At 40.5% G+C, this 25,283-nt stretch overlaps 1 protein-coding gene across 1 annotated transcript in view; it reads left to right on the top strand.

Annotated features, from left to right (window-relative positions):
- The window catches only part of LOC133641868 (junctophilin-3-like), a 122,860-nt gene that overhangs the window by 82,370 nt on the left and 15,207 nt on the right, over positions 1–25,283 (top strand). Inside the window, exon 4 of the mRNA XM_062035956.1 lies at positions 21,562–21,686. Within this exon, the coding sequence (XP_061891940.1) occupies positions 21,562–21,686 (125 nt within the window). The remainder of the gene's footprint in view (positions 1–21,561; positions 21,687–25,283) is intronic.

Genomic DNA, 25,283 nt, shown 5'->3' with positions numbered 1-25,283 from the left:
AAAAAGGAAACAGCTGACACACTGAACTGTCTTTTGTTGAATTTGTGAATGAACACAACTCTCTGTGTAAATATTTAATTTTTCAATGCCTGCAGCTTATGGATTTGTGTGGCCAATAAATCCAAATCAGAAATACTTTATTAATCCCCGAGGGGAAATTAAGATGTACCAATTAAAATGTACAAAATACAATTTGTCCAGAAACGAGGTGGGTGCGGCTTATAGATCATCTCAAAATGGGCGGGAGAGGACGCTGGCGTCTCGCTTGTTCGCCGCTTCTCCTTCCTTAGCCTTAGTTTTAGTTTTTATGCGACTTAGTATCTATTTTTTTTTTTTTGTTTGTTTTGTTTTGTTTTATATACTAAGTGTGTTTAACTTTTAAGTGTGTAGTTTTCTCCTTATCAACTTTTACCCACTTCGTCACCTGGCATCAGCTTGGAGTATTTTGTGACAGATGACAGATGTTTCACTCACCCGCTGGCTCCACTGATTCTCCTGGCATCGCCCAGCAACAACCTGCCACTACGAGCTGTTTCCCGGACTGTTATCCCGGATTGCACCGCGGATAGCCCTCCTGGCTACCCGCCGACTGTCTGGTTAGCTCTCTGCTAACTAGCCACTGCTCCGCAGCTGGTGGCTAACAGCTAGCCAGCCTCCAGCTACCCTGCCCTAGCAGCAACAACACGCAGCCGGCGCGGGTCCTTCCACCAACTCCTCTCTCCTCTCCTCTGTCATGCTGTGGATCGTCGCGTTGTGCCTGTCTCTCCACCTCTGGCCAACAAGTGTGCGGCTGTCGGCCAATGATCCCAGGCTAACATCAACCACTGCCAGCATGCGACTCAAATACTCCGCTCTGCAACTCCTCAAACTCAGCAACCACGTCACCACACCTCCAGACATCACAGCAGCCATCAAAACACACGGACTGTTTCCCCGACCCAGATACATCCATAGAAGCTCCCGCAGAAAGTTTATTTACTCCCGGACTGAACAACACTGCATCCCATCACTCTGGTCACGCAACCGACCCACCCCCAGTGACGTCACACGTCATCACAATAACAAACCACACGTGCGCTCTGCCTACCTGCAACCGTTAACCAAAGCACCCCCACCCATCCAACTTCACCCATCCCTTAAATTTGCTCTGCTCAATACCCGCTCACTCAATAAAAAAGGACCAATACTCAGTGAATTCATAACTGACAACAACATAGACTTTTTCAGCATAACCGAAACCTGGCAAAAACCACTGGAATACATTCACCTCAACAGAGCTACACCCCCAGGATACACCTACATGGATAAACCACGTGACGGTCGTGCTGGCGGTATAGCTACAATATACCGCCAACACTTGAAACCCACTGTTGTAACCATCACAACCCCCTCCTCCTTTGAGCACCAGTCATTCAAGCTGCCTGGCCCCAAACCCCTGGTCACTGCAATCATCTACCGCCCCCCCAAACCCAACCCTGCATTCCTTTCCGATCTTTCTGAATTTCTCACCCAACTCTGTGCCATTTCACCTTCAGTCATCCTACTGGGAGATTTCAACATTCATGTCGATTCCACCACCTGTAAAACTGCCACTGAATTTCTGGACATTCTCGACTCATTTAATATCACTCAACACGTTGACTTCCCCACCCACAAAAAAGGACACACCCTGGACTTAATTTGCACCACTGGACTCTCCATCAGCAACCTCACCAGCTTCAACCTCACAGACATCCTCTCAGACCACCTGGCCCTCACCCTGGACATAGACATCCCCACCCCCCTTATCAAGCAGCAACGCTCCATATCATACCGGAACATGAAATCAATCCACCCCCCCTCTCTTTCCGCCCTACTGATTGACACCACCTCCGATCATACCCTCACTTTGAGCGCCTCCCCCACTGAACTGGTTAACAGATACAACAGCGCACTCTCCTCCTGTCTCAATCAACTCGCCCCCATTAAAACCAAAACTGTCTCCTACACCCACACTGCCCCCTGGTACACTGACCACCTCCGTCACCTTAAAGCCAAGGGCCGGCAGCTTGAACGGCTCTCAAAGAAAACCGGTCTCACTGTTCACCTGGACATCTACACACTACACCAACAGGAATACAGAGATGCCCTCAACAATGCACGCACTTCCCACTACTCCTCCGTCATACAATCCGGCAGCAACAACCCCAAGATACTCTTCTCTACCGTAACCCAACTCCTCAAACCCATGGACACCACCACCACCTCATTCACCACCAGCAAATGTGAAGAATTTTTAATATTTTTTCAATCAAAAATCAACACCATCCACTCTGAACTGGCCGCTTCCTCTCCCACCTCCTCCCCTACCCCCGATCATGCCCCCCCTTTACTCTCCAACCACCCACTCAACTTCTTCTCCGAAATCACCACAACTGACCTATCCTCCATAACTTCTGGTATGAAAGCCTCCACCTGCATCCTCGACCCAATCCCATCCACTTTAGTTATAGCCTGCCTTCCCTCACTCTCACCTCTCATCACCACTATAATTAACTCCTCCCTATCCACTGGCTCTGTCCCTCCTGCCCTCAAGCTGGCTGCCATCACCCCCATCCTCAAGAAATCCGGTCTCGACCCCAACTTCCCCAACAACTACAGGCCCATCTCCAACCTCCCCTTCCTCTCTAAAATTCTCGAACGTGCAGTTGCCTCCCAAATCAAATCCCACCTTCTCCACAATAACCTATACGAAACGTTCCAATCCGGTTTCCGCTCACTCCACAGCACAGAAACTGCCCTCCTCAAGGTCACCAACGACATCCTCCTCTCTGCCGACTCTGGTTCCCTCTCCATCCTCATTCTCCTCGACCTCAGTGCTGCCTTCGACACCATCAACCACTCCATCCTCCTATCACGCCTCCACTCCTCCCTTGGTTTATCCGGCACTGCCCTCTCCTGGATGAAATCCTACCTCTCTGACCGTCAGCAATTCATCTCAATCAACAACTGCACCTCCTCCACTGCCCCAGTCACCCACGGCGTCCCCCAAGGCTCAGTACTTGGCCCCCTACTCTTCACCATCTACCTCCTGCCCCTCGGTCAGATCCTCCGCCACCACGGCCTTCAATTTCACTGCTATGCCGACGACACACAACTATACCTTTCCACCACGACCATCACCCCAGCCACCCACTCCACCCTTACCACCTGCCTCACAGACATAAAAACCTGGATGCAAAAAAACTTTCTAAAACTCAACTGCAACAAATCTGAAATAATTATAATTGGCCCCGACTCCCTCACTCGCTCCACTCAGGACTTTTCATTAAACATCGACGGCTCCCTTGTCACTACCTCCACCCACATCCGCAATCTAGGTGTAATCTTCGACCCTACCCTCTCATTCCTCCCCCATGTAAACCACATCACCAAAACTGCATTCTTCCACCTCAGAAACATTGCCCGTCTCCGGCCCTCCCTCAAACCCTCTGCTGCCGAAACCCTCATCCACGCCTTCATCTCATCCCGGCTAGACTATTGCAACAGCATCCTCTATGGCATCACTTCCAAAACCCTCAATAAACTGCAATATGTCCAGAACTCCGCTGCCCGCCTGCTCACCGGAACCCGCTCCAGAGAGCACATCACACCTGTCCTTCATGACCTCCACTGGCTGCCTGTCAAATACAGAATCCCCTTTAAAATACTCCTCACCACCTACAAGGCACTCCATAACCTGGCTCCACCCTACCTCTCTGACCTCCTCCAGCCACACGTTCCGTCCCGTTCCCTCAGGTCTAGTGATGCTGGCCTCCTGGAGGTCCCCAAGACCAGGCGCCGAACCTGGGGCGACAGGGCCTTCTCCGTGGCTGCCCCCTCTCTCTGGAACGCTCTCCCCAGGCACATCAGAGAAGCCCCCTCCCTCCCTACCTTCAAAACCACCCTAAAAACTCACCTCTTCACATTAGCCTTTCCAAACTGACCCTGCCCTTGGTGCTTCTTTATTATTATTTTTTTCTTTTTTTCTTTTCTTAGTTTCTTTTCCTAATAAAGTTGTTTTAATCCCCCCCCCCCTCCCACACACGTGTAAAGCGACTTTGGGTATTTAGAAAAGCGCTATATAAATCCCAGGTATTATTATTATTATTATTATTATAATTAGGTGTGCTTTCTAGCCCAGAAATGACCTTCCTCAAAAGCAACTTATGTAACATTTCTAAAGATTAGTCCCTGCCACCAATTTCACGGATCATCACCAAATTATGCGTCTGTCACGACAGGACACGCAAAAAAAGATCAAGAATCCATGTTCAAGCAGGGGAGCAGGGGGGTCACAAACAGCCAACGCTCACTGCCAGATGAGCTGAATGAGTTCTACGCCCGCTTCGAGGTCCTCAACACCAACCAACAGAGAGGGGTTCTGACCACGGAGCGCACGCAGAACCCACCACTCACTGTGACAACAGCAGAGGTACGTACAGTTCTGAGGAGAACAAACCCACGGAAGGCAGCCGGCCCAGACAACATCCCTGGCCAGGCCCTCAGGGTCTGTTCATCAGAGCTGGCTGACGTACTTGCTGACATAAACAACTTGTCACTAGCACTAGCTGTTGTGCCCACCTGCTTCAAGACCACCACCATCGTGCCCCTGCCAAAGAAAAACACTGTGACCTGACTGAATGACTATCGCCCTGTTGCACTCACCCCAATAGTGATGAAGTGCTTCAAGAGGATAGTCATGTCACACATCAAGAAGACCATTCCAGACACACTGGACCCTCTACAGTTTGCCTACCGGCAGAACCGGTCCACTGAGGATGCAGTCAACTTCGTCATCCACACCACCCTCACCCACTTAGAGGGCAAGGACACCTATGCCAGGCTATTACTCATCAACTACAGCATCTGCGGTCATCCCACAAAAACTCCCTGCTAAACTCCTCACTGTTGGTCTGACACCGGCTCTCTGTGACTGGGTCCTGAACTTTCTCACAAACCGGCCCCAGTCAGTCAGTTGGCAACCAGACATCAGGCACAAAGGTTCTAAGCACAGGAACCCCCCAAGGCTGCGTGCTGAGCCCCCTATTGTACACCCTCTTCACACACGACTGTGTGGCCTCCCAGAACAACACCAGTATCATCAAGTTTGCAGGTGATACTAAGGTCGTCGGACTGATCACCGGGGGAGCTGAGGCAGCGTACAGAAGGGAGGTAGCGGAACTGGTGGCCTGGTGTCAGGATAATAATCTCTCCTTGAACACAGACAAGACCAAGGAGATGATTATTGACCCACAGATTAGGAGTGCACAGTAAACACCTCTGTACATAGGGGGGACAAAGGTGGACAGGGTGAAAACCTTTAAATTCCTGCGGACCCACATTAGCGAGGACCTCACCTGGGATCACAACACCCAACAAACAATGAAGAAAGCCCAGCAGCGACTGTACTTCCTAAGAAGGCTGAGAAAATTTGGCATGCCACCCAAAATTCTCAGCAACTTCTATAGAAGTAGGGTTGAGAGTGTCCTTACCAGCTCAATCACGGTCTGGTATGGAAACTGCACTGCTAAGGACAGGAAGGCACTCTAGCGAGTGATTAAAACTGCTCAGTACATATCAGGAGCAGCCTTCCCCTCACTACAGGACATGTACTTTACCAGGGCCACCAGGAGAGCACACAACATCATAAAGGACAGTACACACCCCCAGCACAGTCTCTTCAGCCTTCTACCATCAGGCAGACGATACAGGAGCCTGAAATCCAGGACTACGAGACTGACAAAAAAAAAAAATAAATAAATAAAAAGATTCCCGGGCGCGGCACCGCTGCTGTCTACTGCTCCCCTCACCTCCCAGGGGGTGATCAAGGGGATGGGTCAATTGCGGAGGACAAATTTCACCACACCTAGTGTGTGTGTGACAATCATTGGTACTTTAACTTTTAACTTTAACAAACAGTTTCTACCCACAGGCCATCAGGCTTGTGAATGCTAGCTACTCCCCTGTTTTACTTTATGTCTTTTTGAACAAAAGACAGCTACCATGACCACCCCCGAACTGTGAACCATCACTGTAGACTCTTTTCACATTTGATCACTAAAGACACTTTAACTGCTGCTGTGACCCAAGGTCAACTCCATATTTATACTGTTGACTGTCAATCAGAATGGGCAATAATGTAATGTTACTTACTGTGCCTTGTATATACATTTTTATTTAATTTTTTATTTTTATTTTTATTTTAGCTAAATACCGTGTGACTTGTTGAAGGGTGGACTAGCAAAGTAAGATTTTCATTGTACGGCAAACTGTCTGTTTAACTGTGCATATGACAATAAACAATCTTGAATCTTGAATCTTGAATGTTCAGAAACAAACAGGAAGTTGGCCATTTTGGTGTGAAATTATCATTTTGGTCCAAAATCTCAGATCAAATTTTCAGATTTCGTATGGTCATGAAAAACCTGGAAAAGTCATGGAATTTCAAAAACTTTGAATTTCCAGGCCCTGAAAAAGTTATGGAAAATAATATTTTTTCCGAAGGTATAGAAAAGTCATAGAAATATAAATAATGTTTAATTAATGCAAACTTAATGGATGTGTCGTAATGAAATGTAAAGTGCCACAGACTGTCATGATGTTTTGATGGTTTGAAAAATGTATTTAGTCTAGTCTGTGTAGGCTCTCCAAATTGCGGCAGGGTTGTACGGTGCGACAAATTTACTCACTAATGTGACTAAAAATAGACAGTGTGACTTGAAAAAACAAAAACATGTGCAAATAAAGATTCAACCCTTTCATCACATTTTGCTCCCAAAATAAATCCATCCAAATTTGATCAAACTGGAGTAAAATGTTTGCCCACCAGTATAAGCTTGTTTGAAATAAACTCATAACCGTGAACATAACCAAATGGACAAGTGATTGACACGGAAGTACTGATCCCTCTGTGCGTGCTGAGAGGTGTGTGTGTGTCTCTTCCTCATGCACAAAGGGGAGCCCCGCTTTTCCTCGTTCACACACTCAGGCTTACTCAGCCTTCCCAACACGAAAGAAATAAAATCTTAGTTGGAGGAACTGGTCAGTAAAAACATTTTTTTTCACTACTTTAAAACTTGAAAAAAAAAAAACTGCAATGCGCACTAGTAACTATGTAGGTCAAAAGGAATATTGAACAACAAATCAATGATTGTAGTGAAAAACTTGCCATTGAAGTAATACCCCGCTTGTGGACAAGGACATACAGCCATGGAAGCACATTCAATGTCAATCTATTCATTAAGCAACGCATATTCAAAAGCGCTGCCGCTGCTAGGCTAATAAAAACAGCTCAAACTCGGACTACTGAGTGAACTCGCTGATTTCACACGTCACGAAGCAACAGGCACCGCCTTTCAAAAGGCACACGCACACACTGAAGCTTATCTTAACTGCATTATGCCAGATATTTGAATTTGTTTTTTTTAAATAAGACAATAAATACTTTTCGTAGTAATTAATTACATTTATTAAAGAGTGATTACGTTAGTAATTCAATTACTTTTTTGGTAAAGTAACCACTAACTATAATTATTTTTTAAAAGTAATTTTCAGAACAGCCTGTCAAGCAGCATCTTGAAGCAGTTGGCTAAAATATTTGTGTGTATGTCCTATAATAATGTTTAGCTATAAAAACACCATTGTTAAAGGTAAATTATTTTCATGTTGCTGATGACGTTCAAACATGTCCTCTTAAACACTTTATTTCACATGTTGTTCTTTTGTGGTTTTTTTAGCTGAATAATTGAGCATAGCCAAATGTTTTCTTTAAAGACGACTGGAGATTATAGTTGACTTTTGTTATATTATTTTCAAGGCTTTTTCTTTTTTCTTATCTCAAAACACCTCTTAAGTTGGGATCCTATTATGCAAAACCTACTTTTCTTATTTGTTGGTCCCTGTTTTTGTGTATTTGGGATCCCCTTCAGTCCCGAACATTTTAAATCAAGGCATGGTGGAGATATTTCGTTACGTCAACGGATAATTCCATTTATGGGTTAGTTTATGGGCCAAACTATATTGGTGTGTACATTTTGATCTATATCGCCCAGCCCTACACTCATAAATATATTTATGAGGGCATATGTCTACCTTGTTTGAGTGTTAATAATGAAATAGTGATATTTAAAACATTTCATATTGCTACTAATTTTTTTCAGGTCCTACTAGTGAAACAGCTAAGCGTACAGCACTGTGCGGCCATGCTTCCTCCCTAGTTATTTCTGCTAGCGAAGTGAGAATGCTGCTATACATGTTTTTTATGGAGCAATACAAATTGTGGCTGGCAAAAGACACAGACCCAAGACGTGCCAAATGCAAACTGTGCTATAAAACATTTGACATTTTGGTATATGTGTGAGGCAGCTGCAGTTGCAAGCAGCGCAACACCAATGAACGCTGATCCTGTGAGGACAGCCAGCATCACTACTGCAGTTTCTACAGCAACAAAGCGGACAACTTCGGGCGAAAAAATTAAGTCCACAAAGTCGAAATACTGTGGACACTAAAATGTGTGAATTCATACAACTCATTCATGTTATCTTAAAGGGGAACAGCACTTTTTTTAAAAACATTTTGCCTATGGTTCACAATCATTATGAGAGACAAGAACACATATGTCTTATTTAATGTAAATTCATTTTAAAGATGATTAAAGAAAATGCTTGGAAGATGCGCCCAATTAGTAGTCGCCATTGTAGCCTTCAAAACCCTCTAAAACAGGGGTGTCAAATGCGGATAATGTTATTAATGTCCCAACTAAGGACATATGTAGTGTTGTTTGACAAAAGCCTAATCCACCATTCATCACTATTACATAATATTCATAATTCATACATCACTATTCATTTCAAATAAGCTTTGCTTCTTTCTACTCCTTTTCAGACATTTTGTAAAGAAAAATGAAAATATGTAGAATATAATGTATCATGTTGTAACTGTATACAAGTTCGAACTAACTTCAACCAACCAACTATTTTTCCACAAATTGGCTATATGCGTGAGGCTTTGGGACGGAACAGAAGTAAAGACGAGATATGTTTGAACTGAAATATCAGAAGATGTATCTCAGTGTGCCTGTTTTTATTGTTTTTTTATTGAGAGGCACCGTAGATTTCATATGTAGGCTTAATGGCCCTTAGTGCTACAATAATTAGTTTTCAGTGGTCCCATTAGAGTACCAGTAGAGTGGAAAACAAGTTGATTTTATATGCTTAATTGTGTTTCATTGTATCCATTAAAACATATCCAATTGTACTTACAATCCACACAGAATGTGAAAATACCATCTAAACATCACAAAATGCCACAAATTCAGTCAGCCATTTTGAATATTCCACTCCGAACGTATTCAGTCATTTCCGTAGATTGACATCACTGTCGTAACACTCATGCACTCTGACCATAGTATCAGATCAGTCATACTGGAAATAATTAAAATGGTTATATCATCATTTATGTATCATACATATCATTATCACAAGAGTCTGCTTTAGCCATCCATCCATTTTCTACCACTTGTCCCTTTCGGGTTTGTGAGGGGTTGGGGGGCTGGAACCTATCCCAGCTGCACTCAGGCGGAAGGCGGGGTACACCCTGGACAACTCGCCACCTCATCACAGGGCCAACACAGATAGACAGACAACATTCACACTCACATTCACACACTAGGGACCATAGAGGGGGGGGGGTTACCCACATATGCGGTCCTCTCCAAGGTTTCTCATAGTCATTCACCGACGTCCCACTGGGGTGAGTTTTTCCTTGCCCGTATGTGGGCTCTGTACCGAGGATGTCGTTGTGGCTTGTACAGCCCTTTGAGACACTTGTGATTTAGGGCTATATAAATAAACATTGATTGATTGATTGATTGATTGATTTAGTGTTGTCAATTAACTTAGAGGCTGCTCTATTTATTGCAAAATATATTTCAAACCATATTGCCCATCCCTTTGTGATTCACGTAACTGATGGAAAATGGTAACTTGAGGCTTTCTGTGAGGGGTCAGTAACAGATATACACCTCATTTAGTTGTTTTGGTTGCTTCAATGAGCCTTAAACACACACCTCCTGGTAATGCATTTGGATACCTGGGTATGAATCATCTTCCTTACCGCCATTATCTTACAGTAATGACATACATGATGGATAGGCTTATCTCTCTCCACTGTGAAGAAGACACTCTTTTCTATCCTGTGCATGTCTGCTTGTATTTGTCTCTCCGGACAACCTGTATCTCTCAGCATTTCTAAAGTCCCTGCTCACGGTGGTTCCCCTAAGGTGCACAATGTAGTATTATAAATATCAAATCCAACTCAGAGTTACTGTTCCTTTCATAGAACTGCTTGTCTCATTCCAAATATCAGCCATAGTCATATAATAGAGCAGGGGTCACCAACCTTTTTGAAACCAAGAGCTACTTCTTGGGTACTGATTAATGCGAAGGGCTACCAGTTTGATACACACTTAAATAAATTGCCAGAAATAGCCAATTTGCTCAATTTACCTTTAACTCTATGTTATTATTAATAATTAATGATATTTACACTTCATTGAACGGTTTAAAAGAGGAGAAAACACCAAAAAAATTACAATTAAATTTTGAAACATAGTTTGTCTTCAATTTCGACTCTTTAAAATTCAAAATTCAACCGAAAAAAAGAAGAGAAAAACTAGCTAATTCGAATCTTTTTGAAAAAATTTAAAAAAGAATTTATGGAACATCATTAGTAATTTTTCCTGATTAAGATTAATTTTAGAATTTTGATGACATGTTTTAAATAGGTTAAAATCCGATCTGCACTTTGTTAGAATATATAACAAATTGGACCACGCTATATTTCTAACAAAGACAAATCATTATTTCTTCTATATTTTCCAGAACAAAAATTTGAAAAGAAATTCAAAAGACTTTGAAATAAGATTTAAATTTGATTCTACAGATTTTCTAGATTTGCCGGAATAATTTTTTTGAATTTTAATCATAATAAGTTTGAAGAAATATTTCACAAATATTCTTCGTCGAAAAAACAGAAGCTAAAATGAAGAATTAAATTAAAATGTATTTATTATTCTTTACAATAAAAAAAAATAATTTACTTGAACATTGATTTAAATTGTCAAGAAAGAAGAGGGAGGAATTTAAAAGGTAAAAAGGTATATGTGTTTAAAAATCCTAAAATCATTTTTAAGGTTGTATTTTTTCTCTAAAATTGTCTTTCTGAAAGTTATAAGAAGCAAAGTAAAAAAAATCATGAATTTATTTAAACAAGTGAAGACCAAGTCTTTAAAATATGTTCTTGGATTTTCAAATTCTATTTGAGTTTTGTCTCTCTTAGAATTAAAAATGTCGGGCAAAGCGAGACCAGCTTGCTAGTAAATAAATAAAATGTAAAAAAATAGAGGCAGCTCACTGGTAAGTGCTGCTATTTGTGCTATTTTTAGAACAGGCCAGCGGGCTACTCATCTGGTCCTTACGGGCTACCTGGTGCCCGCGGGCACCGCGTTGGTGACCCCTGTAATAGAGTAATGAAGAGGCCTTGTCCATTGAAGTCATAAAGAAGAATTGTTCTTGCTCCCCCTCACCTCCTCTTGCTTAAACTCTTGAGTCGTTAGTGCACCACTGTAATTAAGCTGCTGAGCTAATGGTAATCATTCACTGATGTTGATGTTGAAGACCATCTTCTCACCCTCTTCTTAAAGACACATCTTTATCTCTCCTCTCTTACCTACTTTCCTCCCTTCTGTCTTCATTATCACTGTTCTATTTCTCCTTTTTCTGCTTTGTGGTAAGAATCGCGTTGTATAATTAGTTTTAGCACGCACCCCCTTTCTATCAAGGAAGTTGATACATTGATACATTCTGCAGAACAACGTGAGAGAAAATATATTTTGGATGAAAGAAAGAATGAACGATGCATAGAGACCACGAGTATAATGTGAGAATAAGAGTGTGTTTTATCGTGGTCTGGTTAAAACAGGCTAGTGCAACCAGTAGTGGGCTGTGTGTTTCCCACCTAGGCCTTCAGTGATCTCCGACTTCAATGATTACCTCTCAAAAAGCCATAATTGATGTTACCACATGACCATTGCTGGAGAAATACTATACAAAAACACATGTACACCCTACTGTGTATTGAAACACATCAACAGTATACAAAACAGGTTATTTTCTGGCGCATTTAAAAATCAATTAAAACGCATCAGCAATTAAAACATATACCAGAAATGTCTCTGCTTGGCTTATGCAACTTCCAGTCAATAAAGTTTGATTTAAAGTACACACTTCTCAAATATATATTAACTGCCCTGACCACATGATGGCGACAAATACACATGTAACAATGTTAATTAAATGACAACAATGACACACTTTAAAAACAAGAGTTTACAACTTTTAGTTGTAACAGAACATCTTCTGTCAACAACTTGTGATCTGATTGGCTATCGCAACTGTCTCTTAACTCTATGTGTTCTCAAATTCATCCGCTAACGGTCCCGATGAGTATCCAATCACAGGACGCGTAGATGTCACGTTCAACGTGAGGCCATCTAGAAGGCCTTACTGACAACAACTCGTGATCTGATTGGCTATATCGCAACTGTCTCTCAACTGTATGTCCCCGTTCGCTTACAGTGCACGAACACCCGCATTGTTGATTCTGAAGGCGTCTGGCAGATTTCCTACAGCATGGCAACATAAACCAGCTGAATTCTGATTGGATACAAACTAAAACTAAAAACAACAGCACTGGAACGAGCATAATATGACATGAAGAGAATATGAATATTTTTTTATATTTATGGAAAGTAAATAAAAAAATAATTTTATCTTTAATTATGATCAAGATTTCTGGTTATGTTAGGCCAGCAGAGAAGGCCTTGCTGGCCCTGACGGCACACCACTGAGTGTAACGGTACAGTGGGAGAAGGAGACGGCACGGAGGCAGAGACGTCGTTAGCTTGCAGCGTGTTTATTGAAATATATAAATATATATGAAGTGTGTGATTAACCCAAATGTATACGGTGTGACTATGTATAGTATGTATATGAGGAGTGTTACCGGGTGGTGTTGAAGGTGCGTGTTGAGATCGGTGCGGAAGTCCAGAAGGGGCAAGGCGGGCTCGGAGATCCAGGGACAGGCAGGAGGTCAGGCGCTGGAGCGAGGCGTCGTGGTCCAAAGGCGGGTGTGAGGTCGAGCAGAGAGTCCAGAGAGGATCCAGGGAGACGAGACACACAGCTAGAAACCAATGGATGACGACACAAGACAAGACACAGTGAGCATGAGGGAGGGGGAAACACAAAGAGCGAGGAAGCACATGAGCAAAGAAGCGAGAGACGTGAGAGGCTTTCTGTACAAGTACAAGTAGCTACGTTCTGACACTGGAACGCAGGACACGCTGGCTTATGAAGGCAGGAGACTCATCAGCGTCAGGTGTGTTGATTGCAGAGTGACTGCAGAGGCGCGGCTGCAGTAGGAGAGGAACGCCCGTGGGCGTGTCCCGAGGTGCGCCCAGCAGAGTGAGAGGCGGCGGGTGTATGAACCGTAACAACTAGAGTCTGTTTTCCCTGTTGGTATGGTCCATTGGGTCAGGTGTAATCATAGTCCAGGACCAAAGAGAGCTGACCAAACAGGGGTGTCAAGAGCACCCGTCCACCTGCTAGACGACTCTAGTCTTTAGAAGAGATGGGTATTGTTTACATTTTAAATAATGCTATCAAAAATTAAAAGTTGACTCTTAATTAATCACAAAAAGATATCGCGTTAATCATGTATAGACACACATTATTCACGCAATTTATTTTGACCGTACATGCTCGCTGGCAAATTTTACTTCAAGTTACACCCTGCCTGTAGTTAGGTAGCAACTAACACGGAATTCTACTTTATGCTGCCCTTTTTTTTGCTGCAGCTGTTACATATACTGTACATAATATTGTACATGGTAATTGGGATTTGTTATATATTGTATATATTATATAAAATATAATATAATAATATACTATATCAGTATATATTATATACTGTATATATAATATGTAAATATTACATATATGTTATACTGTATTTTATATTGCTACTATGGTAAATTTTTAGTCTACTTTATACCTTTTTGTTTTCGCCCTCTTTTTGTGCCCTTGTGTGCATTATCCTTTCCAGCCTTACCCTTTCCATCCTTTGTAACTGAGCTAATGTGTGGAACAATTTCTCTTGTGGATCAATAAAGTTTGTCTAAGTCTAAGTAAGTCTAAAAACAGAGAAAAGCTATGACAGCTTGTGCAGCTAGTAAGTGCACAGTCTCCGAACAATGATCCAGAGGTTAGGGCTGGCATAAAACGTATCCAGATTAGCAAACAGGAACAGGTGTGTCCTGATTGCCAATCAGGGACAGGTGAGAGAGGCAGCGCTAATGCCAGGAGAGAAGTGGCAGGAAAGACAAACACAAAGTGGAAACAAGAAAACAATAGCGCTGGAACTAGGGTTGTACGGTATACTGGTATTAGTATAGTACCGCAATACTAATGAATCATATTCCCCCATGATGTGGTATCATCCAAAACTAATGTAAAGTATCAAACAACAGAAGAATAAGTGATTATTACATTTTAACAGAAGTGTAGATAGAACATGTTAAAAGACAAAGTAAGTACTGTAGATATTAACAGTAAATGAACAAGTAGATTAATAATTCATTTTCTACCACTTGTCCTTAATAATGTTGACAAAATAATAGAATGGAAGTACCGAAAAGTATCAAAATAATTTTGGTACCAGTACCAAAATATTGGTATCGGGACAACACTAGCTGGAACTAACACCACACACAGGGAAAACAACACAAGTCTAAAAACCGTCACGGAGGGTCATGACACACATATTTGCCTTTTTATTTTTATGCAATTTTGTGAAATTAAATCTGAACAGACTGGTCATTTAAATACTTCAATCATATAAATAAAATGATAGCTAAGTAATACATTAAAACACAAAAAATAAAATCGACAACAAATTGTCATAATTATTGCAGCAGAGTTGTAAAGTTTGACGCTCATAATTTCAGGTGTTACTGAATGCAACCTCCGTCGCCATAACCGTCATTGGTGCATAATGAGGAAGTGATGTCGTTGCGAAGTGAAGTGAAGTGAATTATATTTATATAGCGCTTTTCTCTAGTGACTTAAAGCGCTTTTACATAGTGAAACCCAATATCTAAGTTACATTTAAACCAGTGTGGGTGGCACTGGGAGCAGGTGGGTAAAGTGTCTTGCCCAAGGACACAACGGCAGTGACTAGGGTGTTGCAGCGCTAACTGTGTCAGGAAGGCTGCTGTTAGCAATAGATTTTAAAAAGAGTGTCAGGTGTGCTTCTGTCGGGAAAATACATTACTTACAAGAATGTTACTTGCACAATATTACTGCCAAGAACGTGTAGCAGGTGAATAAATCTGCATTCATTTTGCACCGGTGCTATTATTGAACCTGGTTATGCTTAACTGAAAGCAGGTGTGAATGCAAACCAAACCACACTAAAGTGACTTCCAAGTATCTTCTTTAAATTGTTGTTCTGCACAAGAGTACCAGACTACAAGTGTGAATGCACACCGAATATATAGGCTATAGACATTTAACTGCTTTTTATGTGCTGAGAACGTAGTCTTGCTTCTGAGACCAATTTCTTAATGTCACAGCTTGCATCAGAGTTACTGACTTTCACAAGACTCCTGTTACAGGTAGAAACTCCTACCAGGGCCGGCCCGTGGCATAGGCCGTATAGGCAAATGCTAAGGGCGCCGTCCATCAGGGGGCGCCAAGCCAGTGCCACAAATGTTGGAGAAAAAAAAAAGAAAAAAAGTTGGTACTATTATTTCTAAATACAAAAAATAATCCCACGTTAATTAAAATGCAAAGTAAAGCCTATTTAATAGAAATATTATTTGTTACAACATTACGCCCCCCCATCCCCCCGCACGGTGCGCCCCCTCCCTTCCCGTATCATGACTCTTACCACATCAAAAAATCAACACAAGAATGTCAAAGCGGCCAAAACTGTCAGGTGCCCTGGGAAGAAAAAATAGAAAAGAAGAGGAGGAGAAACGAGAAAAAGACAGAGGTAGCAGGTAGGTAACGTTAGCCTACATTAAATTATTTGTCTGTTACAGAATGTGATAGTAACCTGGCTTTTTAGCATTAAGCTAATGTTACATGATTCGGCAATTGCTAATCAATAAATAGCTAGTTCTGTTTTAACGTCGGGTTAATATTGTGGAGGGGGCTAAATTGTTATGGAAATAATAATGTAACGTTAGGTAATTACAGTACTCCCACCTTACATTCCTCAGGGACATTTGTTTTAGATCTTTTAAGCAGGTGTTTTTGTTTACATTGTTATTGCCTTCTGGTTAGCTAATATTTGCCCTGCAGGTAATAGTCACTTTTCCACCCCTTTATATATTAGGTATAGTTGTAAGCCTAGTTGTTAAAGTGCACATCATTAATGTTAATTAAGCAATATCACATGAGAGGGAATGCTGTTTTTTAATTTGAGCACTGCTGTGATTCGGTTAAAGATAATCATAACATAACATTCTCATATAATATGTTAATTTGCTTCCTTTAAGTAAAAAAAAGGTCAAAGACAAAGCTATTCGGTTTCTTGTGAGTATATACACTTCACTGCCGATGTGTGGGGGGGGGGCACCTAAAATCTTGCCTAGGGCGCCAGATTGTTTAGGGCCAGGCCTGACTCCTACTGAACATCAGCCATAGTCAAATAATACAGTAATGAAGACACCCTGTCCAATAAAGTTATAATGAAGGCATTGTTTTTTTTCAACATCCCATCACTTTGCCTAAATTCTAGAGTTGTTTGTGCCACACCGTAACTTAAGGAGGTTTACGGTATTTAACTTGAAAATCTTGGTCGAACATGTCCGTTTCTCAACTTCCACACGCCACTCGTGTGCTCATCACCACATATCTCGTCCATCTCTATATTCTCTCATGGGCAGATTGTTGTCTGAGTCAGTGCGGATCATTGCCAACACAACCGATTATCTTGACAGCCCGCCGCTCTATCGCCATTAACCTGCCTCCCCTTCTCTTCATCGTCTACTCCAGGTTTATTCATAAAATCTGCATTCCTGTTTCTTCACTATATTTTTCCTCCTGAGAATGGGTGTCCTCTTGTTTTTGGTCTATTTATTTTGCCAGAATTACACACACATAATAATAATAATAATAAAAATAATGGATTAGGTTTATATCACACTTTTTCTCGTGTTTTACAGTGATAACTGAGAACTCATTATTAATTCACTCCACATCCACACTATCATGGTGGTAAGCTACATTTGTAGCCACAGCTGCCCCGGTGTAGAGTGACAGAAACGTGGCTGCCAATATGCACTTATGGCCTCTGCCACCACCACCAAGTGTTTCATTGACATTCATACACCACTGGGAGCAAGGTGGGTGAAATGTCTTGCCCAAGGACACAACGGCAGTAACAAGGATGGCGGGAGCTGGATTCGTACCAGGAACCCACAAGTTTAGTCGCTCTACCATCTGAGCCCCGCCTCCTCTGAGGAAATTTAAGAAAAAAATTGGCCTGTTCTACAAAATGCAAATATCCACTGCAAAGAATGCTAGTTCTCAAGAGGATATGTACTGTAGTAGTAACACATATGATGATGAAGGACAAAGCTACGAACTATGGGAGACCGGGCTTTCTGCTCCACTGCTCCCAGTCTGTGGAACGCTCTCCCTGACCACCTGAGGGCACCTCAGACTGCGGATGCTTTTAAAAAAGGCTTAAAAACCCATCTTTTAAAAAAAGCCTTTTTATAGATTTTCATAGATATGCATGCTGGTTCTAGCTATTGGGCTGTTTCTAGTTTTATATTGTATTTATTTTTATTATCTTTTATTATTATTATTATTATTACTATTTTTATTTTTTTATTTCTTTATTTACACTGTGGCACTTTGGGGTTGTTTGCTCAACGTAAAGTGCTTTTTACAAATAAAATCTATTATTATTATTATTATTAATAAGTAGCCTTAAATACGTTCTGCTTCTTCCTATACTCCTTTATTGACAATGCAATTGTAATCATGTAATTTTTCTTGCATTAATCATGTCTGAAACAAAAACCATACCATACTGTCATGATGTGAAGTGGATTAGAGTTATATAGCGCTTTTTCTCTAGTGAAACAATGCGCTTTAAATCGTGAAACCCATTATGTACTGTATATCTTTAAGCTACATTTAAACTAGTGTGGGTAGCACTGGGAGTGTCTTGTCCTACGACACTCTAGGACACACAGGAATCTAACCTGGAACCCTAAAGTTGCTGGCACAGTCACTTTAACAAGCGAGCCACATCGCCCCACATTATCCCACATGACAGTGTGGACTTTGTTAGTCTTTGTCTCGTGTTCTGTATCATTTCCTGTCCTGGTGCTCTTGTTTTGGTTCTACTTCCTGTTTGACTCCTTTTTTTGCTGCACCTTCACTATCTGTTTAGTTTCCTACCAAACACACTTGTTTTCTATTTTAAATCTATTTAGGTTTACATGTACCTCCTCGTCAGTGCTGGGTTATTGTTAATAAAAACTACATACTGTAAGTCAGCATAAAATAAAATAAAATAAAGTGTATGATTGAATAACAAATAGCATTACATGTGGTACATGAAGGAAGACACCATACCATTTTTTATTCTAGGGTGGATGAAAAATCATGACTCACATTGCAAATGAAATACATCTGTTTGTGGACTGTTTTATGATGTATAGTCAGTGACGCATAATGTTATTTTAGGGTTAAAATTGTAACCCAAATGACCCAAATAGAAACCTCTTTATCGATTCAATCGAATAATTCGATTAAAAAATCTATTTGATTTGTATTTTGTTGCTTTGGTGATTCCTTTAATGAATTTATTAATAATGAGAAAATCCATTGTTTCTGCCAAACTGCTCCAATAGAGTGCACAAGAGAGCAGTTTATCCTCAATGATGGTCTGTTGGTGTGTGGCAGTAACAGCTGAGTGTTGAGAGAGTTGGCTCAAAGGGGGAGAAAGAGAGCAAAAGGCCCATAGAAAACCAAATAAACTGTCAAAGGTTTTCTCATCATTTACACTGAAAAAGACAGACACCGTGGTGAAATGTTTGTACCGTCAAATGGAGCTGGCGCTTCACTTTAGCACTACATCAATAATGCTGCACGTTACAAGAAAGTATCCTTCATATTTAAAAAACAAACAACAGAAACAAGATACGTCTATTTCTGTGGCTAATGCTATCTTCTATGTTTGACTTGCATGACAAATGTTTTATTCAACCACATCGGGATATGTGACGATATGTTAGCATCTACAGTTTGTATCAAAAAAAAGCCATCAATCTGTCAATCCTTTCCGTGTCCGGGCCAGGTAAGGTTCCCCGTGTTGAGTCAAATTAAGCCGCAGTTGTTTGTCCAAAAATCAAACACCACGTATCCAATGAATACATTTTCAAACGTGGTAAATTGTTAAATGCATTGTTACTCAATTTATCATATATCACTAGTCTTTTTGTAGAAGTTTTTTTTTTTTTTAACTTTTTTGTAAGTATAATATATAGCGATTCTCACATGGTAAAAGTGCAATTTAAATATGTGCATTTAGAACAAGAAAGAATTTAAAAAAAATTTTGTTCAAACTATTTTTCCTGAAAGATGCATTTAGACTACAAAGTGTGTTGTATTCAATTACTCGATTTAGCAAACAAATTGATCGATGCATTACTTGATTACTAATATAATTGATAGCTGCAGCCTTAATTTGTGGCAATATGTAATGGCAATGTCTTCACAATGGAATACAACCAATGTAGTCATAGTAGTGGTGTCGTCACAGTTCGGGGCAGCTCTTTCAGCGCTGTCCGAAGGAGAGATACAGCAGGTCCTTCCTTCCTGCTGCAGTCAGACTGTCGCAAAAACACAACTTGACAATTAATTCTAACTATGCGCTATAAAAATAATGTTTACTTAATGTCATATTATGTTGTGCAATAATATGATTACACAATGTGCGCTGTGTACATGCCTGTACCATTGTTATTAGAAATGCTGACTACACATCTTTAGCTTTACTAAAACTGCAGCTTTCAGCTGATCTTTAAATTTTTTTTGCTGAAAAAAATTCCATACGATATTTGTTTTTCTCGTATATATTTTATACTTTTAACTTTCTTCTTTTAAACTTGTGTTTTTAGTTCACTTTATTTGCAATCTATACCCTTTGGTACCGTAATGCTATAAATGTCCCAGTTGTGCGATAAATAAAGGATTATCTTATCTTATCTTATCTATCCTCCTGGTGCAGATGGCTCCTGTGATAGTGTTTACTCACATGTCTCCTCTGTACTCAGCCATGCAATCATGTATCCTTATAGTTGCATATGTGTGTATGTTGTGTGTGTGTGTTTGTGTTTGGTGTATGTGATACGTATGTACGTATGTGATAATAGCGGATATGGGTCACCAGGGTATTGATTTTAACTTTGTGAAGCACTTTGCGTTGCATTTCTTTAATGTATGAAAAGCGCTTTACAGTCGTGGTCAAAAGTTTACATACACTTGTAAAGAACATAATGTCATGGCTGTCTTGAGTTTCCCTTGCAGACTGTATTGATATATATTGTAGGAACCAGAATATTAATAACAGAAGGAAACAACCCTTTTGTGTGAATGAGTGAAAATGGGGGATGGAGGGTTTTTGGGTTGGTTCCCTAATTGTAAGTGTATCTCGTGTTTTTTATGTTGATTTAATTAAAAAAATATATTAAAAAATTCAAAAAAAAGAAATGTCATGTCATGGCCCGGAGGTTGGGCCTTGGGCGCAGTTGGGTGTTCCAATTGAACAATGTCCCTAAACACACGTCAAAAGTGGTAAAGGAATGGCTAAATCAGGCTAGAATTAAGGTTTTAGAATGGCCTTCCCAAAGTCCTGACCTAAATGTGTGGACAATGCTGAAGAAACAAGTCCATGTCATAAAACCAACAAATTTAGCTGAACTGCACCAATTTTGTCAAGAGTGGTCAAAAATTCAACCAAAAGTTTGTGGGATGCTACCAAAAGTGCCTTATTGAAGTGAAACTTGCCAAGGGACATGTAACCAAATATTAACATTGCTGTATGTATACTTTTGACCCAGCAGATTTGGTCAGAATTTTCAGTAGACCCATAATAAATTCATAAAAGAACCAAACTTCATGAATGTTTTTTGTGACCAACAAGTATGTGCACCAATCACTCTATCACAAAAAAATAAGAGTTGTAGAAATGATTGTACACCCGAGACAGCCATGACATTATGTTCTTTACAAATGTATGTAAACTTTTAAACCACGACTGTATAAATAAAGTTTGATTGATTGATAATCTTAATCTGATAGTGGAGGTAATAGGGCTTTAGTCATTATCAATTGTATTCAAGGTCTAACCAAAATGACCGACGAGAATTTAAAAGTTACATTTCTATCCATTTGTCAGGACGGCTCATGCGCAGGGTAAAGCAGAGGCAGCAGTTGGAGCGGCTCAGAAAGCTCAGGAGGAGAGTCGCATGGCCAGAGTCACCGCCAAGCAGTTCTCCCCTTCGTTCCAGCATCCCGGAAATGGTGGGTGCAACACACACACCCAACACACACTGATACTAGATAGCTTACATGTACTCTTTATGGTTCCAAAACCTTAATCAGTTAAATCATCAATCAGGACAAGAACTCTGTGTTCCTCTAAAAAACATAAAATATTTGTGTTGGAAAGGTTAGACCAGGGGTGTCAAACGTAAGGCCCGCTGGCCGGATCAGGCCCGCGAACAGGTTTTATCCGGCCCGCAGGATGAGTTTGCTAAGTATAAAAATTTGCCAACATTTTTGAATGAAAGAATCAGCTGTTCTAAATGTGTCCACTAGATGTCGCAATAGCAATTCTTTGTATCTATGTAGATGATGCTACATATGTAAAAAAACAAAACAAAACAAAAACACGTTAGTACATCAGTCGAGAAAAATTAGCAAACTACATAAATAACATGCTGTAATTGGATTTTTATATTATTTTTTTATCTAGTTTGAAAGTTAAGGCAAGGCAAGGCAAGGCAACTTTATTTGTATAGCGCTTTTCATACACAAGGCAGACTCAAAGTGCTTCACAGACAACAAAGTGAAATGAAAGAAAATAAAAGCAAAATTAAAATGCAGACAATAAAAATAAAAACAGTGCAGACGTTAAAAGTTAAAAGATTAAAAGATTTAGCTGAAAGCTAAGGTGAACATAAAAGTCTTCAGTCTAGTTTTAAAAGTAGTGAGAGTTGGGGAGAGTCTGACATCTTCAGGAAGTTTATTCCAGCTATGTGTTGCATAGTGACTGAATGATGCTCTCCCTTGATTTGAGTTTACTCTTGGAACCGCTAACAGATTGGTCTCAGAAGATCTTAGTGATCTAGAGGGCGTATATAGTGGGAGCATATCAGTGATATACTTGGGCCCTAGACCATGTAGTGATTTATATGTGAGCAGGAGGATTTTGAAATCTATTCTCTGATGTACAGGGAGCCAATGTAAGGATTTAAGAATTGGTGTAATGTGCTCACATTTTTTGGTCTTTGTTAGAACTCTAGCAGCAGCGTTCTGAACAAGCTGTAGCTGCCTGACAGTTTTTTTGGGAAGACCTGCAAGGAGACCATTACAATAGTCTAGCCTACTGGTAATAAAGGCATGTACAAGTTTTTCTAAGTCTTGAGCTGACATGAGCCCTCTAAGTCTTTTTACATTTTTGAGGTGATAGTAGGCCGATGTTGTTACTGATTTGATGTGACTGTCGAAATGTAAATCAGAATCTAAAATAACCCCAAGATTTCTGGCTTTATTTGAGGTTTTCAGGGACAGTGATTGAAGGTGTTGGATGACTTTAAACCTTTCTTTTTTAGCACCAAAAACAATTATCTCAGTTTTATCTTCATTTAGTTGTAGGAAATTTTGGCACATCCAGTGTTTGACTTGCTCAATGCACTGGCACAGAAGATCTATGGGGCGATAGTCATTTGGTGATAGCGCTACATAGATTTGGGTGTCATCGGCATAGCAATGATGGTCAATGTTATTATTTTGCATGATTTGTCCTAGTGGGAGCATATAGATGTTAAATAAAGTCGGCCCCAAGATTGAACCTTGGGGGACTCCACACGTTACGTTGGTTGGTTCTGATACAAAGTCACCAATGGAAACAAAATAGTTCCTATCTTGTAGATATGACTTGAACCAGCTTAAAACTGTGCCTGAGATCCCCACCCAGTTTTCCAACCTGTCCAAAAGTATTGAGTGGTCGACAGTGTCAAATGCAGCACTGAGGTCCAAAAGCATTAATACTGAAGTTTTGCCAGAGTCTGTGTTTAGACGGATGTCATTTATAACTTTAAGAAGGGCCGTCTCTGTGCTATGAAGAGGTCGAAATCCTGACTGGAAGTTGTTGTGGCAGCCAGTAGAAGCCAAGAAGTGATTTAGTTGTTGGAGGACAACTTTCTCAATTATTTTACTTATGAATGGTAGATTTGAAATTGGTCTGTAGTTGTTGATAACAGAGGCATCTAGGCTCTGCTTTTTTAGAAGAGGTTTAATGACTGCAGTTTTGAAAGCCTTCGGGAAATTGCCCGATTTAATAGAATTATTAACTATTTGCAAGATGTCTGTTGATAGGCAGTCAAAAACATTCTTAAAGAAGTTGGTAGGTAAAACATCAAGGCAGCAGGTGGATGACTTTAGAGCTGTCACCGTTTCCACTAGAGTTTTAGAGTCTATGGCATTAAAGCTTGCCATCATTGCTGTGTTACTTTTGCCTAAATGGGGTGGTGATCCAACTTTTTTACTTGAGATATTGATGGTGCGTCTGATGCCTTCAATTTTATCAGTATAAAAGAATGCAAAGTCATTGCATTTCTGCGTGGAATGGAGTTCGGCTGGTATTTGTGTTGGGGGTTTAGTCAGTCTGTCAACGATTGTGAATAGGGTTTTGGCCTTATTTGTGTTGCTGTTTATGATATTGGAGAAGAATGTTTCTCTAGCACTTTTTAAGACTAAATTGTAGGCCTGGAGGCTCTCTTTATAGATGTCATGGTGAATATGAAGTTTTGTATTCCGCCAGATTCGTTCAGCCTTCCTGCACTCTCTTCTCTGGGCTGTTACAGCAGCAGATTTTCTCCAGGGTGCCTTTTGCTTGCCAGAAATCGTTTTAACTGTAACAGGTGCAATGATATCTATGATATTCACAATTTTGGAATTAAAGTTGCTTACAAGATCATCAGCATGACATGGGTTTAGAGGTGGTAGTGAGGAGATGGCGTTTTTAAAGAGGACATTAGCATGTTCATTTATGTACCGCTTTTTGACATTCTTTGATTCTGTTTGTGTGTCCGGAATTACAGAAATATTAAAGAAAACACAGAAATGATCAGACAATGAAGGATCAATCACAAGAACATCAGAAACATTGAGACCTTTTGTGATAATCAGGTCCAGGGTGTGTCCCTTATAATGTGTAGCCTCTTTCACATGTTGAGACAGTTCAAATGTGTCTAAAATAGTAAAAAGTTCTTTTGCGCCCTTGTCATTTAAATCGTCAATATGAAAATTAAAATCACCAGTTATAACCAGGCAGTCAAAGTCAGTGGAGATGCTAGACAATAGTTCAGTAAAATCATCAAAAAAATTTGCAGAATATTTAGGTGGCCTGTAGATAATTAACAAGAGAATTTTGGGAGAGCATTTCAACACAGCACACAGGTATTCAAATGATGTAAACTCACCGAGTGACATATGTTTCCCCTGAAACATGTTTTTAAATATAGCAGCAACCCCTCCACCTCTTTTCCCCGATCTACATATATCAATGAAGTTATAGTTGGGGGGTGCTGTCTCGATCAGAATGCTTGCACTGTTATTTTGTTCCAGCCATGTTTCAGTTAAAAACATAAAGTCAAGTTTAGAAGTGCTAATAAAATCATTGACTAAAAATGATTTGCTATTCAGAGACCTGACATTGAGCAGACCCATCCTGATGGTGTTATTGACAGGCTTCGATGTTGGCTTTGATTTGGAGATAATAGGAATGAGATTGTTTAGGTTAGCAGGGTGGCTAAGTTTCCCAATGTTTACTCTCTTGGTAGTCACAACAGGGATGTAGAAGGTGCCATGATTTGATGTAGGCAACCTTGGGCC

Source organism: Entelurus aequoreus, linkage group LG24 (assembly GCF_033978785.1).
Source record: "Entelurus aequoreus isolate RoL-2023_Sb linkage group LG24, RoL_Eaeq_v1.1, whole genome shotgun sequence".
NCBI classification, from domain to species: Eukaryota; Metazoa; Chordata; class Actinopteri; order Syngnathiformes; family Syngnathidae; genus Entelurus; species Entelurus aequoreus.
This window is presented reverse-complemented; position numbering and strand designations above follow the sequence as displayed.